The following is a 16287-nucleotide window of genomic DNA, read 5'->3' as shown; positions in this document are numbered from 1 at the left end:
TATTAATTTTACGCACCAGTTCAAGTTTTCAGTCAATCACAGGCTTCGTTGTCTAAAACATTTGGCTCTTCACTACTAATCTTCTGAGACTTTTCCTTTGGAAATGGTTTAATTCTGTAAGCTAGAATCATTTATAACAAAGGTTTTTAATTTTGCCTTCTCTCCTTGGCATGTTAGAAAAAGAAGAGAAACACCAGCAGAAATATAAGCAGGTTTGCAAGTAATAACTTGGTCATTAATGTGACTGTTCATTTTCAGGAAAAACTGGGCTTGTAAAATTAATAAGCACTTTATTATAGGATTTGGTGGACCAAGGTTGGATTTTAACAAGTCTGTGGAACACTTAGGCCAGTAACTACACTGTGCAGAAGCAAAGTTTTGTATTTAGATTTTTTAGTAGCCCACCTTATATTTAATTCCTGAACTCCCTTTACTGAATGACAGCATTTCAAAGACAACATTTATTCCTTGTACTTGGTGTGCTTTCTGTCCAGGAAACCATGGGCCATTGCTTTCAGCCCAAACAGAGATCTATGTGCTTTCTTCAAGAATAGAGGTAGGGAAAAATGGATGAACAGCAAACTTTATATTTTGAAAAATAAATAGGACACAACCACTGCTTCTTTGTCTCAGGATTTTAGCTATAAGATGACATCTGGAAGAAACTAATTCAATCAAATTTATTTATTTATTTATTTATTTATTTATTTATTTATTTATTCATTCATTCATTCATTCATTCATTCATTCATTTAAAATATTTTACCACATCTTTCTTCTTAAAAGGAGCGAAGGCGGATTATAATTAAAATACAATATTTAAAAGCTAAAACAGTGAATATAAAAGTATTAAAAAGAATTAAACAAGCATTATATTAAAAACTTACAAAAGGTATGTAAAATAAATAGCCATAATGCTATGAGTTATGCCGGTGAGTGTCCTGACACACATCATAGGACCAATTTCCTATAAGCTTCCCATACTATACATAGTACATTTTCTTCACCGGAAAGATTTATTTGCATTAGCATCATAGAACAGACTAAATTGAGTGGGGAATTTATGCAAACCCCATCAGCCCTAACCAGAATAGCCAGTAGAGAGGTATGATGGGAGCTGTAGTTCCGTGGCACTAACTTGTTTCCCATCTGCAAATCTTATAACTGCAGCATGTAGACTTGTTCTGTATTTCTTTGTTTTCCTTCCTCCCCTTTTTCTTTTGGTAATTCACAGCCTGAAGAAAAATTCACAAGGACCCTAAAGCTTATTCACTACTTTCCCATGCTTTGATTGGTTTGAATAAAGGTATTGCCTAGCTGCAGACAGCTTTTTTGCATAGCTTTTTCTACTGTCTTGAGTACGCAGACTTGTTACTAGCTAGCCATACTATGTTTCCAAACCAAAACCCAAATCCATTGTGCTTTTTTCAGCATAAAGCACTTTATTCATATCCAGTGATTCCATCTAGGATCAAGCTGGAATCACTCATTGTGATTATTTTTGTGGCGATATTTGCTCAACTTCGTATGTCCATATTAATTCCCAACTATTGTTTGGCACATCCATGCCTATGTACCAAGCAGTTCAGGAAAAAAAAATCAAATAGGTAATAACAACATTCTTACACGAACACAGGTTAATAAAAATTGCACATTGTCACTGCCATTATGTTCATTTTTAAATTTTTAATCTTTCAGCTTTTCATGGAACTTTCTGTGCAAAATTGCACTTGGAAGCTAAGGAGTTACTGATATACCATCTGTTGTGAAAGCTGTGATGTTTTTTATTTTCTTTTTTTGAGACAGTTTTATAAGGTAAGACTTCCCACTAAAGAGATAACGAAGTCTGGGCCTTACTGATAAAAGAAAGATAACTTCTAAGTGATGTTTATGTTTGCAATGTAACGGCAACAGTTTTACAGAAGATGCAGTTCATCAGATATGTTTTAAAAATACTGGCAGTATTCTGCTCCTTTTATGAAGATGTCAGTGAAATTCTTTATGGTCCTTTAACTCCCCTGCGTAAAATTCTAGCTCTTTCACTTATCTCAGCTCTGGAATGGGTAAGATGGTCATTTAAGATTAGAGGAAATGCGAAAGACTTTTGAAAGTAAGCATAATGGTATACTGCGGAATTGCTTGATACAAAAATTAATGCATTTGTCCTTATTAAGGTGGTTGTTTGTACAGTTGTCATAGCCCTCCTTTTACGTCCAGCACGGAGCATTATAATACTTACAGTGAACCCAAAGAAATACTGGTCTGGAAGTCTTGTAAGAGATAAAATTACCCTTTCAAGTTAGAAGAAATTAATGAGGTATCTTAACTACTTGGATATGCCTGCTTTTTCCTATATTTTTAGAAAAAATAATAGTATTGCTCTCATGTTTCCCATGGTATAATTCGGACAGTCATCCATATCAATTCTGTGCAAAGGAATTCACTCTAGTATTCATTTTAGATTACATGTAAAGCCTTCTGAGGCAATTTGTGCTAGAATAAGATACAATTTTATAGAGATTTAAGTGAAATTTAACTTATTTTGAATCGCTGCACAGTAGCTGTCAAAGATAGCTTTTATATACACCAGATTTTAAAAGAAAAGTAGAAGCTAAGAGAAGGACAGAATCCTAAATGCAACGGTTCAACGACATTCACACAGGTGCAGGAAAACCTATTACAATAATAGTTGCAAATAGAGAAGAAGAACAGAAAAGAGAGATCTCTTTGTGACGGGGTGAACATGCCAGGTAGCCAGCTTGCTCACAGTGAGCCATTGGGCCCCTTTAAGATGGCTGAGAGCTCAACTAGAGGAAAAGGCTAAGGCACAAGGAAAGAGGGAGACAAGGCAGTTGGAGGAGGTGGTGCAACTTAATAAGGGACTCCTGCCCAACGTGGCCATGAGCACATGAAAAGGAGTGACCACAGGCCTTTAGGGGGTTGCTGATCAGCCGGAGAAGGGGAAGCAGAAGGCGAAGAGGCCTGGGTTTATGCAGAGGAGGAGCTGCGTCTGCTGCCTGAGGGATCTGGGAGAGCTGTGCGATGTTCCTCCCCTCAAGAGTTTCATACTTTTGTCATATCATTGCAAAAGGCCAGGGAAGGTGGCAGGAAGTATGAAAAGGAGGAAGACCTAATATGAGATAAGAAAGATTGGCTCAGTAAAGGAAGCCACAGCCTTTAGTTCAAAGGATCTGAGCAGGGAGTGTTAATAATAAAACATTGCGGAAGTTATTAATTTATAAGGTCACCATCCGTCAGGAGTGATTTGCCATTGCATAGCAAAAAGAACACTTGTTTCAACAATAGCAAACAAATGCAACCTCCCCACACTTATTTCCAAGTTTTAATACTGTAATTATGCGAGCATATCAGAGCAACCAGGTCAACTGTATTCCGTCTTGATTCTCTTAATTCATAGCATTAGGACATGCAAGATCACGAGATATCAAACTGTGACAAGCCTCGTGTCACTACGCAGAGTGTGTCTTTCTCTCCTTTCTCATTCATTTCCTTAACAAGATCCTTTTCTCGTCCAGTTTTAATCGGGGGCATATCTCAGGCAGCATCAACATCCCATTTGGATCAGCCTTCACTGCTGAAGGAGAGCTTGTGCAATGTCCTGCTACTGCCACTCTTCAGAGTTTTAAAGGGAGAGTAGTGGTGGTCGTAGGGCATGTAGCAAAGAATGCAGCCTTGGTAAGTGTTCTTCATGTCCTCTGTGTTATTCAGGACAGTAGTGGCGGGTAAGTAGCGCAGAGCAGAGCTCCATAATTTTCTGTATAACAGTTTACAGAAGTAACCAGTGTGGTGCAGCGCTTAAAGTGTTGGGCAGTTACTTGGCTGAAAACTCACCAGGTGACCTTGTACCAGCCACTGGTTGAAATCCTGTTCCTGGAGCTATGCAGCATGGTCTAGTGGTGAAAACTTCACCCCCTGGCCTGGCAAAAATCGCCCCCTTCTGTTGTCGTGCTCTGTGAACGGTGTTCACTTCCTGATCCCGTCCATTGAACTTGCATATGTGAAGTTGCTGTGGGGAGTCTGATTGGAGTTACTGACATGTCCATCTAAAAGTCAGTCTGTGCATTTCTGTGTCAGGCTCACCACTCATACAGCTACTCCTCCAAGTATTATTCAAATCCTATTCCATAAGACCTGTATTAAACTGGTTCTGTTTTACACATAGAAGGTTGCCATTTCGGTTTCACTAACAGCAAAAATTTGAGAGATCATGAGATAAGCTGTTTTTATAATTTTTTATTTATTTATTTTCATTTATTTTTTTATTAGTGGGGGCATGACTGAAGCATATGCTTCTGGTACAGTTGGGTTTTTTTGTTTTTTTTTTCCTCTTGAGGTTGTGTTTTACTGGTGTCTTTTCCTGTTGTTAACTGTTTTATTAATCACTGCTGTTTTTAATTGTGTAATGCTTGCATTTTACAAGCTATTGTAAACTGGCCTGGAAATTTTTAATTGACAGAGCCGTGTTGAATGTTTTGTTGTAAGCATACATTAAACCGACCGATAGCAATAACTGCCAGCAATATGACAAGGACCAAACTTGTCTGGGTTGTTGTGATGGTTTAATTTGTTTCCTAAGGGAATTTCTGCACTGGAGTTGAAACATGTTTTGCTCTTCTTTGATTTGCGTGTTCTGGTACCTGAACATATTTGAGTAGAACTAAAATATATCTAGAGTTTATGCCATGAAATCATTCTTGATAGCTTTTAAATAGGTGGTTTATGTCTGTGAGAAGTATCTCTATTTTTTTTAATGGTGCAGGCTGTCTAGTAGCAATTCCATGTATGAATGTGGTCTCTTAGCCCTGTTGGCATTCCATACATTGCTTAAAAAGCTTCTTTTCTTGAATACCCAGACCAGTTTTCAAAATATAGAGGCTACTGTTGCAGACAGTGTATTGATTAAATGGAACTGGCCATGTTATCAAATACATCAGGGAAGATTGTGAGATCTTCATGAACTTGTGGAGTCTGTATTGCAGTTTTGAATTTCTGGTAAAATTCCTTTTGCTACACAGTAGAAGCACAGAGATCCACAGATGATAAGAGCTACAAAGTTCCCAGGAGTCATCCTGGATGGTTCCAGTGGCAGGTTGGTAGTCACTCAGATACTCCTTAATCTCTGCTCCATTCATTCACTCCACAAATCCACTCAGGTTTATGTTCAGAGTAGCCAAAGCCTAGACCAGGATAGTGCCCCATTTGCTCTAATGGATCAGATTCTCTGGAAAAGACAAAGCAAAACAAAGTGCGCTACTTATATATCGTCCCCCTAGCACTTAACACACTCTTTGGGCAGTTTACAATTTAATTATGCAGGCCAGACACAAGCTGGGTACTCAATTTACTGACCTTGAAAGGATGGAAGACTAAGTCAAGCTCGAGCCAGCTATCTGGGATTGAATCCTGGTCATGAGCAGTTTGGGCTACATTACTGCAGTTTTGGTGCCACAAAGCTCAGACAATAATGTTGGAAAAGGTTGAAAGCAGCAGGAAAAGAGGAAGACCAAATATGAAGTGGACTACTCCTTAAAGGAAGCCACAGGCTTGAGTTTACAAAAGTTTACAACATGTCCAGAGGAGGGCGACTAAAATGGTTAAAGGTCTGGAAGCAATGTCCTACGAGGAACAGCTTAGGGAGTTGGGAATGTTTAGCCTTACAAAATGAAGGTTGAGAGGGGACATGATAGCCATGTTTAAATATTTGAAGGGGTATCATGTTGAAGAGGGGACAGGTTTGTTTTCCAGGGCTCCAGAGACTAAGACACGGAGCAATGGTTTCAAACTACAGGAAAAGAGATTCCATCTGAACGTTAGGAAGAACTTCCTGATGGTCAGAGCTGTCCGGCAGTGGAATAGACTGCCTCGAAGGGTGGTGGAGTCTCCTTCTTTGGAGGTTTTTAAGCAGAGGCTGGGTGGCCATCTGTTGGGAGTACTTTGATGGATGTTCCCACATGGCAAGGGGTTGGACTGGATGGCCTCAGTGGTCCCTTCCAACTCTATGACTCTTTGATTCTGTGGCTCTGTCAATTTACAAGAGCTGAGTAGAGCAGCTGAGGACAGAACGTTTTGGAGCGCACCCATTAATAGGGTTATCATAGGTCAGAGGCAACTTGACATCACATAATAACAACATCCACCTGCCTCTCTGTGTACATATATGTGTGTATGTGTGTGAAAGAGACCGGATACCCACTTTTGCCTCTGGTTCTACCTGTCGCCCCAGCTCAGCTGTGCATTCTGCCTCACCAACCAAAATGATCACCAGCCACCACTCTGGTGAACCGTTCTTGTATCTCACAGTTCTAGTCACATTACAGTGTGTTTCTTTCATAAGTGCAATCAAACAAACATGAATTCCAAAACTGAAGAACCTGTGGCCCTCTGAATATTGTTGAACAATAGTTCTCATTTGCCCTCACCAGCCTTGCCAGTGGTGAGATGTGGTCCTAATTCACCACAGTGGAGGTTGGTGCTTATTGTCATTGGTGGGGCAGAGGGCACAGGAACTGGTGGTGGCCAGATTTAGGTGTGAGGTAGAAAAAGGACAGCTTTCTAGTAAACAGTCTAAATGCACAGTCTGCCTCTCACCTTTTTGTGAAATGGTGAGATTGTCCCTTTGTAACCCAGAAACAATCCTCTTAATGTGAAAAAGAAGATCTGATTTAACTTTATTAATCTGTCATCAGAAATAATTAGCCATTCCTTTCTCAGTTGCTCTGGGAACAACATTTTCTTGGCCGTAACGTTGGAATCTGAGGCCAGAAAGGGTGATTATGGAGCTAAATGAACTTTTTACCCTCGTACTATGTTTTTATAGCTGTCCATGGTTATGGCAAGTGAACTTTTAGTCATTATACCAATTTATTTTGGCCTGTAAAATTTATTGAAATCTTACTCTTCCATTGTCTGGAGCATTTCCCCCCCCCCCCAATGTATTATGCATATTACTGTAGCATAATACTGCACTAAATGCAGTTTCTGCTAGTGAAAAGAAGCCAGAAGAGAGAGATGGCTAATCAACTCCAAACAAAAAGTGGGTTAAGATTTCACAGGCTTTGTGCAACACAGTGAGGCAAATATGACACATTTTTGGCCTAAGCCCATGTCTCCCTTATAAGACTCTTTCCCTTATAAGACTGGCTTGTTTTCAAATGTGCTTGGAGACCCTTCAGTATGGGACAGATTATGTGGCAGATAGCAAAAGAATATTGCATGGGTCACAACATGGAGAAACTAGCATGGGAACACGTTTCAGTGCAGAATCATCTGAGCTTCTGAGGAGTCTGTGGGCCAATCTAGTCACTACACTGTGGGTTGCCACGTATCTGCTTTCTGGTAGCACTTTTCCATCCAATTAAATCAGCTGCTGAAGGCTGGGATCAGGAAGAGAGGAACAGCAGGAACTCGTTAAGTTTGTCAAAATATTTCCCCAAATTGTTGGGGAAATATTTTTCGCTCCTGAAGTTGAGGAGTGTGAGGAGTGTATACAGTTGGAGAGAGTTAAGCAGCCCTTCCATTGCCATTCTTTCGCTTTAATTTGCAACTTGCTATAACTGTTGAATTCTACATATCCAGGAATCTTGTTATTTGATCAGCTGTTAGAATCATTGTAACATTTTTTGTCAGATTTCTCTGCATATTTCACACACACACACACTATCGGTGCTTGAAGTATCAAGTGGTAGGAAGGAGGGAGATGCTACATATAGTTTATATACGTATTAGTCTTTCCTTTGTCTGATAATAATTGCTATTTTATGTGATTTAGATAAAGCCTTGTAAACTCTCCTATCTCATTAGCTGAACATAGCATGAGGTACTGAATTTTAAAAGCACACATCTGTTTATTATAGCAAGATACATGGCAGGGATTAGATTTTTCTACTTTGAAAGGCTGGAAAAACTTTTATAAATATTTCTGGATTTTTAAATAAGCAATTTGATTTATAATAAGTGTGTTTAAATGTAAAGATATTAACCTAGAATGTTTTCCTCTTGACCCTGCTGACCACAGTAGTCTTATCTTTATCATTTTTTTCAATCTACTATGTGAATTAATGGAATCTTTAAACTCCCTTGTACCTGTTGGTTTCCACTTGACGTTATGGAGTGGAAAGTGTACATTCCTTGCCAGTTCAGTATGTAAGGAATTTTTTCCTTGATGTTGAGTGAATAAAAAGTGCATTCTTGCCATACTCTGTTCCTTTTTACTTGTCTAACTCACTGTCTTAATATGTTTGGGGTAGTTCTGCTTTGAACTCTAGACCACAACTAAGAAACATTTTGTATGCCTTCATGTTCATACGAAGATATTTGCTAGATGGCACTGTTGAATAAATAGCCATTTGCAAAAAAATAGAGTCTAAGGTGGCCCTCCAAACACTGTTGGTCTCAAAGGACAATTTTCCCTGGCCATAGACCATATTGGCTTGAGCTACTGGGAGATGGAATCCAGCACCTTCTAGAAGGCTACCTCTAGTTCCCTGCACCAGAAGTAGGACATCTTAAACATTGTCTAAGCATTTTGCATTTTATAAGATTTAAAATGTATGAAAATCAACAAATGCCTCCTAATTGCCATTTGCTTCACTGAACGCCCAAGATAGCGTTACATGTTGATAGGGCAGTCAGAGAATGGGTTGACCTCAGTCTGAATTTTTTACATCAAGATCTTATCTGACCACAGTTCTCTAGACATTATTACTGAAGTAATTCGTTTAAAACTTTGTTCCTAAGAGGCCCCGAGGCCCAGGAAAGCACCATCCTTTTTTCTGTCAGTGTATTTCTACCTGACCCCCCTCCCAAACTTTCAATTATTCATTGCCATACACTGGTCTCTGAGTTTGAGAAATTAAATACAAGGATTTGGCTTTAATCCATTTACTGTTGAACAGAGTTTTTTCCCCCATTAATGGAATCTCTCTTGTATACATACTGAGAACATGATGTGTGTAATGTACCTATATACTTGAGAGATGTGGATTTGCTCTCGGTGGTCTGGCATAAACATAATTTGGCAAATCTTCTATCGAGGGACATGAGGTTGACAGTTGAAATGTAAACAGAGAATTTTAGCTTCTGACTAAAACATAAATAAGTAAAGTGGCACTCTATGTTCAGAACTTGATGATTGTAAGAATAGGCTTTAGAATGAATTTGTAAACTGTACCATTATAAACTCCTTATGTATATATGAATTTATTGTATATGAATCATGTTACAGTTTCAACTTTATGGATATTTAGATTAATTGGCTCTTAATGATTGCAAAGTCACGAAAATAATCTATTTTAACTTTTGTTTCCTTCTTATTCTTTTTACTTTCCCTCCCTCTGTGTTATAGGCAGAAAGATCTGCAGTCATCCACATTCATGTACCCTCTGCTGTTCTTTTCCCGTTTCACATTCGCAGGCTGAAATTCAGTAGTAAATCACTACTACTCTAGTTGCAATCTACTCCTGGATTTCAACCCTAATATAGAATCATACCCCATCAGATTATGCTCCAGGGATGGGAACTCGGGTCATGGGACTTGCTGTCAAGTCAGGCTTATGTCACACTGGTAACACAACTCAGATTCCACTTGGGGCGGGAGGGGGGTTCAATGACACAGACTTGACTTGTGACTCAGAACCCACCCACCCCTATCTTTTATGTGGGGGGGAAGCTTGTTTTTAAATAGGGACCCGGGCTTGGGACTCAAGACTTGGTACCAAAGACTCAGACTTGGGGCTTGGACACAAAGACTTGCCAGTAATCCTGCTATGCTCACCCAAGATCAAATCCTCCAAAATATCCTCCCTCGTGTGCATGGGTGCTGCTGCTCTGGGTACATAAACCACTGCACTCACCTGGATTGTGAGATTTGTAAATATCAGAATCACGGGGCAGAAGATGAAAGCACAGCATTTAAATATATTCGCGAAGGTTTTCACGGCCAGGATCTAATGGTTGTTGTGGGTTTTTCGGCCCCTTTGGCCGTGTTCTGAAGGTTGTTCTTCCTAACATTTCACCAGTCTCTGTGGCCGGCATCTTCAGAGGACAGCACTCTGTGGTCTGGTCCTCTGAAGATGTGCTGTCCTCTGAAGATGCTGGCCACAGAGACTGGCGAAACGTTAGGAAGAACAACCTTCAGGACACGGCCAAAGAGCCTGAAAACCCCACAACAACCAACAGCATTTAAAAATCAAATGACCAAGTCAGTTTTGTTTAGTTTTCTAGAAGATTGAAATAGGGAGGAAGCTCATTTGGGGGAAGTTGGCATTAGGAAATATGGAACAGAAATTCATGCTCCCGAGACAACCCATCAGGGACAGAATTAAGCCACTAGCTGGGGCTAGTGGGAAATTCTTTTCTTAATCTTTCTAGAATGAGACTTTAGAGCAGAATCTAAATAACTATTGCTGGTTATATTTATTTGGTTCTCGTAATCTACATCTTCCACCATATTTCATTCTTCCTCTTTTTGTAAGACATTTTCTTTCTTTGTCACTGTTTTTCTTTGGTTGATTTTGGGATTGGCACACAGACCAGCACTGCCAGAGAACATTTCAGACATTTGTTGTAAATATTTGGAATGACTGCCTTTCTCTTTCCCTCTGGCCATACGCATACCAAAACTAACCTTTTAACCTTTCTTCTTTCAATAATTACTGTAACAGTCATATATTGTGACTTTGTGGAGAAGAAATCAAATCACACAGGAGAAGGTTTTCGCTCACTTCAGAGTCTAGCCTCTATAGTTACATACATGTTTCTGTTGATAGTAACTTGACAAAATTTGTAGTGCCAGGCAGTAAGGGAGGATATAGTTTTGCAATATAGAGGAAAATGCAGCCTTTGTTACAACCATGTAGTTCCCAATGCTCAACTGCACAGTATCTTGTAGCTTAGCTTAAGCATATGTAGCTGAAATAATCACCCCTTTCTATCCTTGTTAAGCACGATTTCTCTCTGTTGAATATTTGGTTATAAATCTCTTGAAGCAAGAAACCTGTGCTATGTGAAACGCCACACAGACGTTTATATAAGATTAACAACAAGTGCCATTCTAGAACCATTTCACTTTTCAGAAAAGGCCAGTGTCATCTCCACCAATCCAGTAACTTCCATCACCTGCTTGTTTGCTTATTCATTGGCTACAGAAGAGAGGAGAATTACCCTTTTTTCCCCCAATGGCCAGAGTAACCCATCATACCCATCACCAATTGCTTCCACCCATTTACTGTCCTTTCCTAAGCAAGAATGGAGTCCAAGTGATTTCCTACAGATCTGTGTAGGACATTTAGAATTAAGGAAGGAAGCTGAGTTCTCCATTTTGGTGTTGCTAGAGAGAAACCAAAGAAGGGCAGTGCCAAAGAATGCTCCACCTACTGTACAATTGCACTCATTTCACACGCTAGCAAGGTTATGCTCAAAATCCTCCAAGGCAGGCTTCAGCAATATGTGGACCGAGAACTCCCAGAAGTACAAGCTAGATTTCAAAAGGGCAGAGGAACTAGAGACCAAATTTCTAACATGTGCTGGATTATGGAGAAAGCCAGAGAGTTCCAGAAAAACATCTACTTCTGCTTCATTGACTATGCAAAAGCCTTTGACTGTGTGGACCACAGCAAACTATGGCAAGTCCTTAAAGAAATGGGAGTTCCTGACCACCTTATCTATGTCCTGAGAAACCTATACGTGGGACAGGAAGCAAGAGTTAGAACTGGATATGGAACAACTGATTGATTCAAAATTGGGAAAGGAGTACAACAAGGCTGTATATTGTCCCCCTGCTTATTTAACTTATATGCAGAATAGATCATGAGAAAGACAGGACTGGAGGAATCCGAAGCTGGAATTAAGATTACCGGAAGAAATATCAACAGCCTCAGATATGCAGATGATACCACTCTGATAGCACAAAGTGAGGAGGAATTAAGGAACCTTGTAATGAGGGTAAAAGAGGAGAATGCAGAAAACGGTCTGAAGCTCAGCATCAAAAAAACTAAGATCATGGCCACTGGTCCCATCACCTCCTGGCAAATAGAAGGGGAAGATATGGAGGTAGTGACAGATGTTACTTTCTTGGCTTCATGATCACTGCAGTTGGTGATAGCAGCCACGAAATTAAAAGATGCCTGCTTCTTGGGAGGAAAGTGATGACAAACCTCGACAGCATCTTAAAAAGCAGAGACATCACCTTGCCAACAAAAGTCCGAATAGTCAAAGCTATGGTTTTTCCTGTAGTGATGTATGGAAGTGAGAGCTGGACCATAAAGAAAGCTGACCACCGAAGAAGTGATGCTTTTGAACTGTGATGCTGGAGGAGGCTCTTGAGAGTCTCCTGGACTGCAAAGAGAACAAACCTATCCATTCTAGAGGAAATCAAGCCTGAGTGCTCACTGGAAGAACAGATCCTGAAGCTGAGGCTCCAGTACTTTGGCCATCGCATGAGAAGAGAAGACTCCCTGGAAAAGACCCCGATGTTGGAAAAGTGTGAAGGCAAGAGGAGAAGGGGATGACAGAGGACAGGATGTTTGGACAGTGTCATCGAAGCAACCAACATGAATCTGACCCAACTCCAGGAGGCAGTGGAAGACAGGAGGGCCTGGCATGCTCTGGTCCATGGGGTCACGAAGAGTCTGACATGACTGAATGACTAAACAACAACAGAGAGAACCCAGATGAAGCCCAGATCGATTCTACTATGTGCTTTCATTTTGACAGATAGTTATCCTTCTCCTTTGCTGTATATCGTAAGAGGAATGTGTGCATACATACATATTTCTCCATTCCTGTTCTTTTTCCTTCAGTAAGTAGCTTCTTGAATTTTAGATGGACTTCTACTTCAATGTCACATTTCCTATCCTGCCTCTTTTTTGTTCAGGCCAATGGTATTTCTTTCCTCTGCCTTTTTCTTCCTAGCTCAAGACCACCCAGCTAGCAAGTGTGCTCCTCTTTATCTGAATTACTGTTCTTTCTCTGACATTTTACTGGTTGTCACGTATCTTCTGCAGCCTGGTTGCTATGGGTCTCCCAGCACAATGGTAATAGCCTCTCAGCCCCATCAGGAAGTTTAAAGGGGTCATTTGTCAACGTTTCAATGAAAGTCTTCTTTTACTGCACTATGTTGACTTTAGACATTGGCAAAGGAACAACAGAGCAGATTCGCCAGTTTTTATTGGGAAGCAAATCTTACAGCACATGCAGTTGCTTTCTGGATAACTGGAAATCAAAAGATATACTTGTAAAATATTCTAGACTATATAGTCTTTTGTTATTTCATATGAAGATTGCTAATAGACCTGGTAGGTCACAAATATATAGATGTAGACAAAGAGAGTTTTCTTCTTATATGTGCAACTGCCTGTGACCAGATTCTGAGTAGTGCTTCTAACAGCATGGGGAGATGACTGACTAGCTAGATCCCAAGCATTATCTGTTCTCCTATCACACTAGTATTTAGGTAGAAAATATATCCATGATTGAGTCCTCTTATTATACCCTTTGTTTACCTAGGACCATCCATGCACATGTTGTTTATAGAGAACAGGAGGGTAGTTCTGTTTGTCAGGGAGCTTACAGACAGACTGAAGCTCAGCACAGGAAGAATAGAAAGGAGATGTTATCAGAGGAAGTTGGGCCTTCATTATCCATTTTTGTGCTCAAGGTACATTGAGGTATGAGGAGCAATGTCTGATGCCAGAAGCTTCATGGAAAATGTGAGTCTTGCCTGAAATGAGAAGTGGATCATGTAGGTCATTGGTTCTTAACCTTGGGTTACTCAGGAGTTTTGGACTGCAACTCCCAGAAGCCTTCACCACCAACTGTTCTGGCTGGGGTTTCTGGGAGTTGCAGTTCAAAAGCATCCGAGTAACAAAGGTTAAGAACCACTGATGTAGGTGTTTCTGGAGCAGATTTCCAAGAATAAAATGCAGAGTCATTTGAAGGACAGGGAGAACCTCAGATGCCAGAGAGCAATGGAACTGGAGGAATGATGGTTACAGGCAGGGTTGTATTAGGACATGAGAATGAAGACAAAAACAAGGAATTAGTGCAAAATTTGTGAATGGTCAAGAAGTTTATACACAGATTTAAAGAGAGGGGTCATATTGTCAGAATTAGTGATTATTTTGTCAATGGGATTCTAAAGATGGGTCAGGTTAAAAAAGGCCATTAGACAAAAGGGTGCAGTAGACAAGATGAGAAGATAGCATGTCAAAGGACCATAGAGGAATGTGTTCTCTCCGTGTGTTGTAGTGTTCTCCCCTAGTGACTCTAGAAAATCACTAGGATTGGTCACAAAATAAAGCCTTCCTTTTTCTGTTTGTACTGATTTAGCACCACTTTGAATGAGGGGAGATGCCAACATTGCTTTGTTTTAGTCTTCACAAAGCAATTTAACAGCAGGGCAATAAACATTTGGTGAATAAAGAGTTGTGTCTCTGTGCAGGAATAAGTGAACATAGATCAAGCTCTAAGACTTTACTCCCAGTCAAAGCCCAATACAGAAAAATAGAATTTTTTTTAGTTTCCCAGGGCATATAGACAGACAACAAGGAATTGTTCCATAGCGTAGGCACAACTGTTGTGTGTGTGTGTTGTGTTTTTTTAAGATTTCTTAATGCAAGCACAATTGTCATATTTTTGTTACAGTTCCTTTTTAATGGACTTCTGTCAGCTGGGAGTAAAAATGCATTTAAAGTTGGTTCAGTGATCTTTTAGTTTGTTTAATAGTACTTGTAATTTCAGCATGTAAAGCAGTTATTCCTTTGATTTTAAGAACCTGTTTCCATTGAATACAGAATTCTGGAGAACTCAAGCAACTGTTCTTTCCGTTCATTTTGGATATCACCCGTAGTAGTCAGGAATCTATCTGTTTTACAGATTACACAGCATTGAATTTATGGATCATGTAGGCCAACAAAATTTGCAGAGTCACATTTTATCTACCTATCATGTAAAATAAATGTGTGTTTATTGAAAGAGTCTCAATGCAACTCCCTAACACGGAGTCTTTCTTTCTTTAGTTTGCAGCTCATCTTGTGAAAATCAAGTATCCAAGAGTTTGCATTTTGGATGGAGGCATAAACAAAATCAAGCCAACTGGTCTGCTGACAGTTCCGTCTCCCCAGATATAGCCAGAAGTGTGAAGGGTCTTAACCAGCTATATGAAGAAAGTCTTAAGGGGCATCACAGTACTTGCATTATGACAGTGAGACAGATTATTGGTGTCTTTTCTACGGCAGAGGGATTTCTCTTTTCATTTTTGACACCGAATTTCAGATTTGCCAGATGGAAAAAGTGAGCTTTGATATGTATGGTGTCTCTCATTTGTAGACTTCAGCTATTTTGTTGAGCTTCATCCATCCAGCAATACAAGAGTGGTGATGAACAGGTTGATAAAATATGCACATATTCTGTCAAAAGTATTAACGTGAAGTTACATGAATTACTTCAGTGGTGACATTAAGGAGAGACTGGCATGTAATCAGCTCCTGCAGGTATTACAAATGTTTAACTTTGTATATTCTTTTTCCAAATAGTTGATCTGTCTTACTGATCTATTTCTGAACAGAGCAGGGAAGCATTTATGTACAAAAAGATTTCATTTAGGCAGAGTTCAGCCAACAAAGATGGCAAGTATCTAAATGTCATGATCTGTCATGTGAATTATAATAAGAAAGTTAACTTTTTGTTGTCTTATAATGTTCAGATGGTTGTAATATCTGTAGAACTTGGATGAGTACCTTGATAAAATGTATAGCTTTGCTGACAGAGAAAGTGTTGGATTTTGTATTGTAATTGATACTGTGATTAAAGTTTGCATTTTGCTCACTGAAGTTCTATGGGAGTTTTCCTTCCTCTTTTTATAGACTTTGGCACAATGGGATTGTGCTTCAAATTGTGCAGTGGGTAATGTGAGTAACAACCTATTGTCTACTGACAGTATGCTGCTGTGGTTTACACAATTGCACTTATGCAGGCATAAATCCCCAATAAGATTCTGGCCAGTGTTGAAAGAAACAATCACATGCGTCCGCTTGAAGACACATTAAATATTTGAACCCAAACATATGTTGAAAATAAAGTTCTAAGTCACTAATTAGAGACTGACTTCACACATTATCCACTCCCAATTTTAGATAGTTTAATTTAATAGATGGTGTTCTGAAATTTAAACATTAGCGATACGCCAAGTGTTGTAAACTGTTGAAAATGCATGTAGGGGGGTTTCCTAATACAGTATACAGTTTCAGATCATGATTAGAATTGGGCATG

At 39.6% G+C, this 16287-nt stretch overlaps 1 protein-coding gene across 4 annotated transcripts in view; it reads left to right on the top strand.

Annotated features, from left to right (window-relative positions):
• Window positions 1-15848, top strand: part of TBCK (TBC1 domain containing kinase) — a 109072-nt gene extending 93224 nt beyond the window's left edge. For all 4 annotated transcript variants that reach the window (XM_078376554.1, XM_020796368.3, XM_078376552.1 and 1 more), the window contains 2 exons: window positions 3537-3696; window positions 15036-15848. In XM_078376554.1, the coding sequence (XP_078232680.1) occupies window positions 3537-3696; window positions 15036-15146 (271 nt within the window). In that variant the 3' untranslated portion in view covers window positions 15147-15848. The remainder of the gene's footprint in view (window positions 1-3536; window positions 3697-15035) is intronic.
• Window positions 15849-16287: the final 439 nt, after the last annotated feature.

Source organism: Pogona vitticeps, chromosome 5, assembly GCF_051106095.1.
Source record: "Pogona vitticeps strain Pit_001003342236 chromosome 5, PviZW2.1, whole genome shotgun sequence".
NCBI classification, from domain to species: Eukaryota; Metazoa; Chordata; class Lepidosauria; order Squamata; family Agamidae; genus Pogona; species Pogona vitticeps.
The sequence above is the reverse complement of the archived record's forward strand: the minus strand, read 5'-3'. Positions and strand labels throughout refer to the sequence as shown.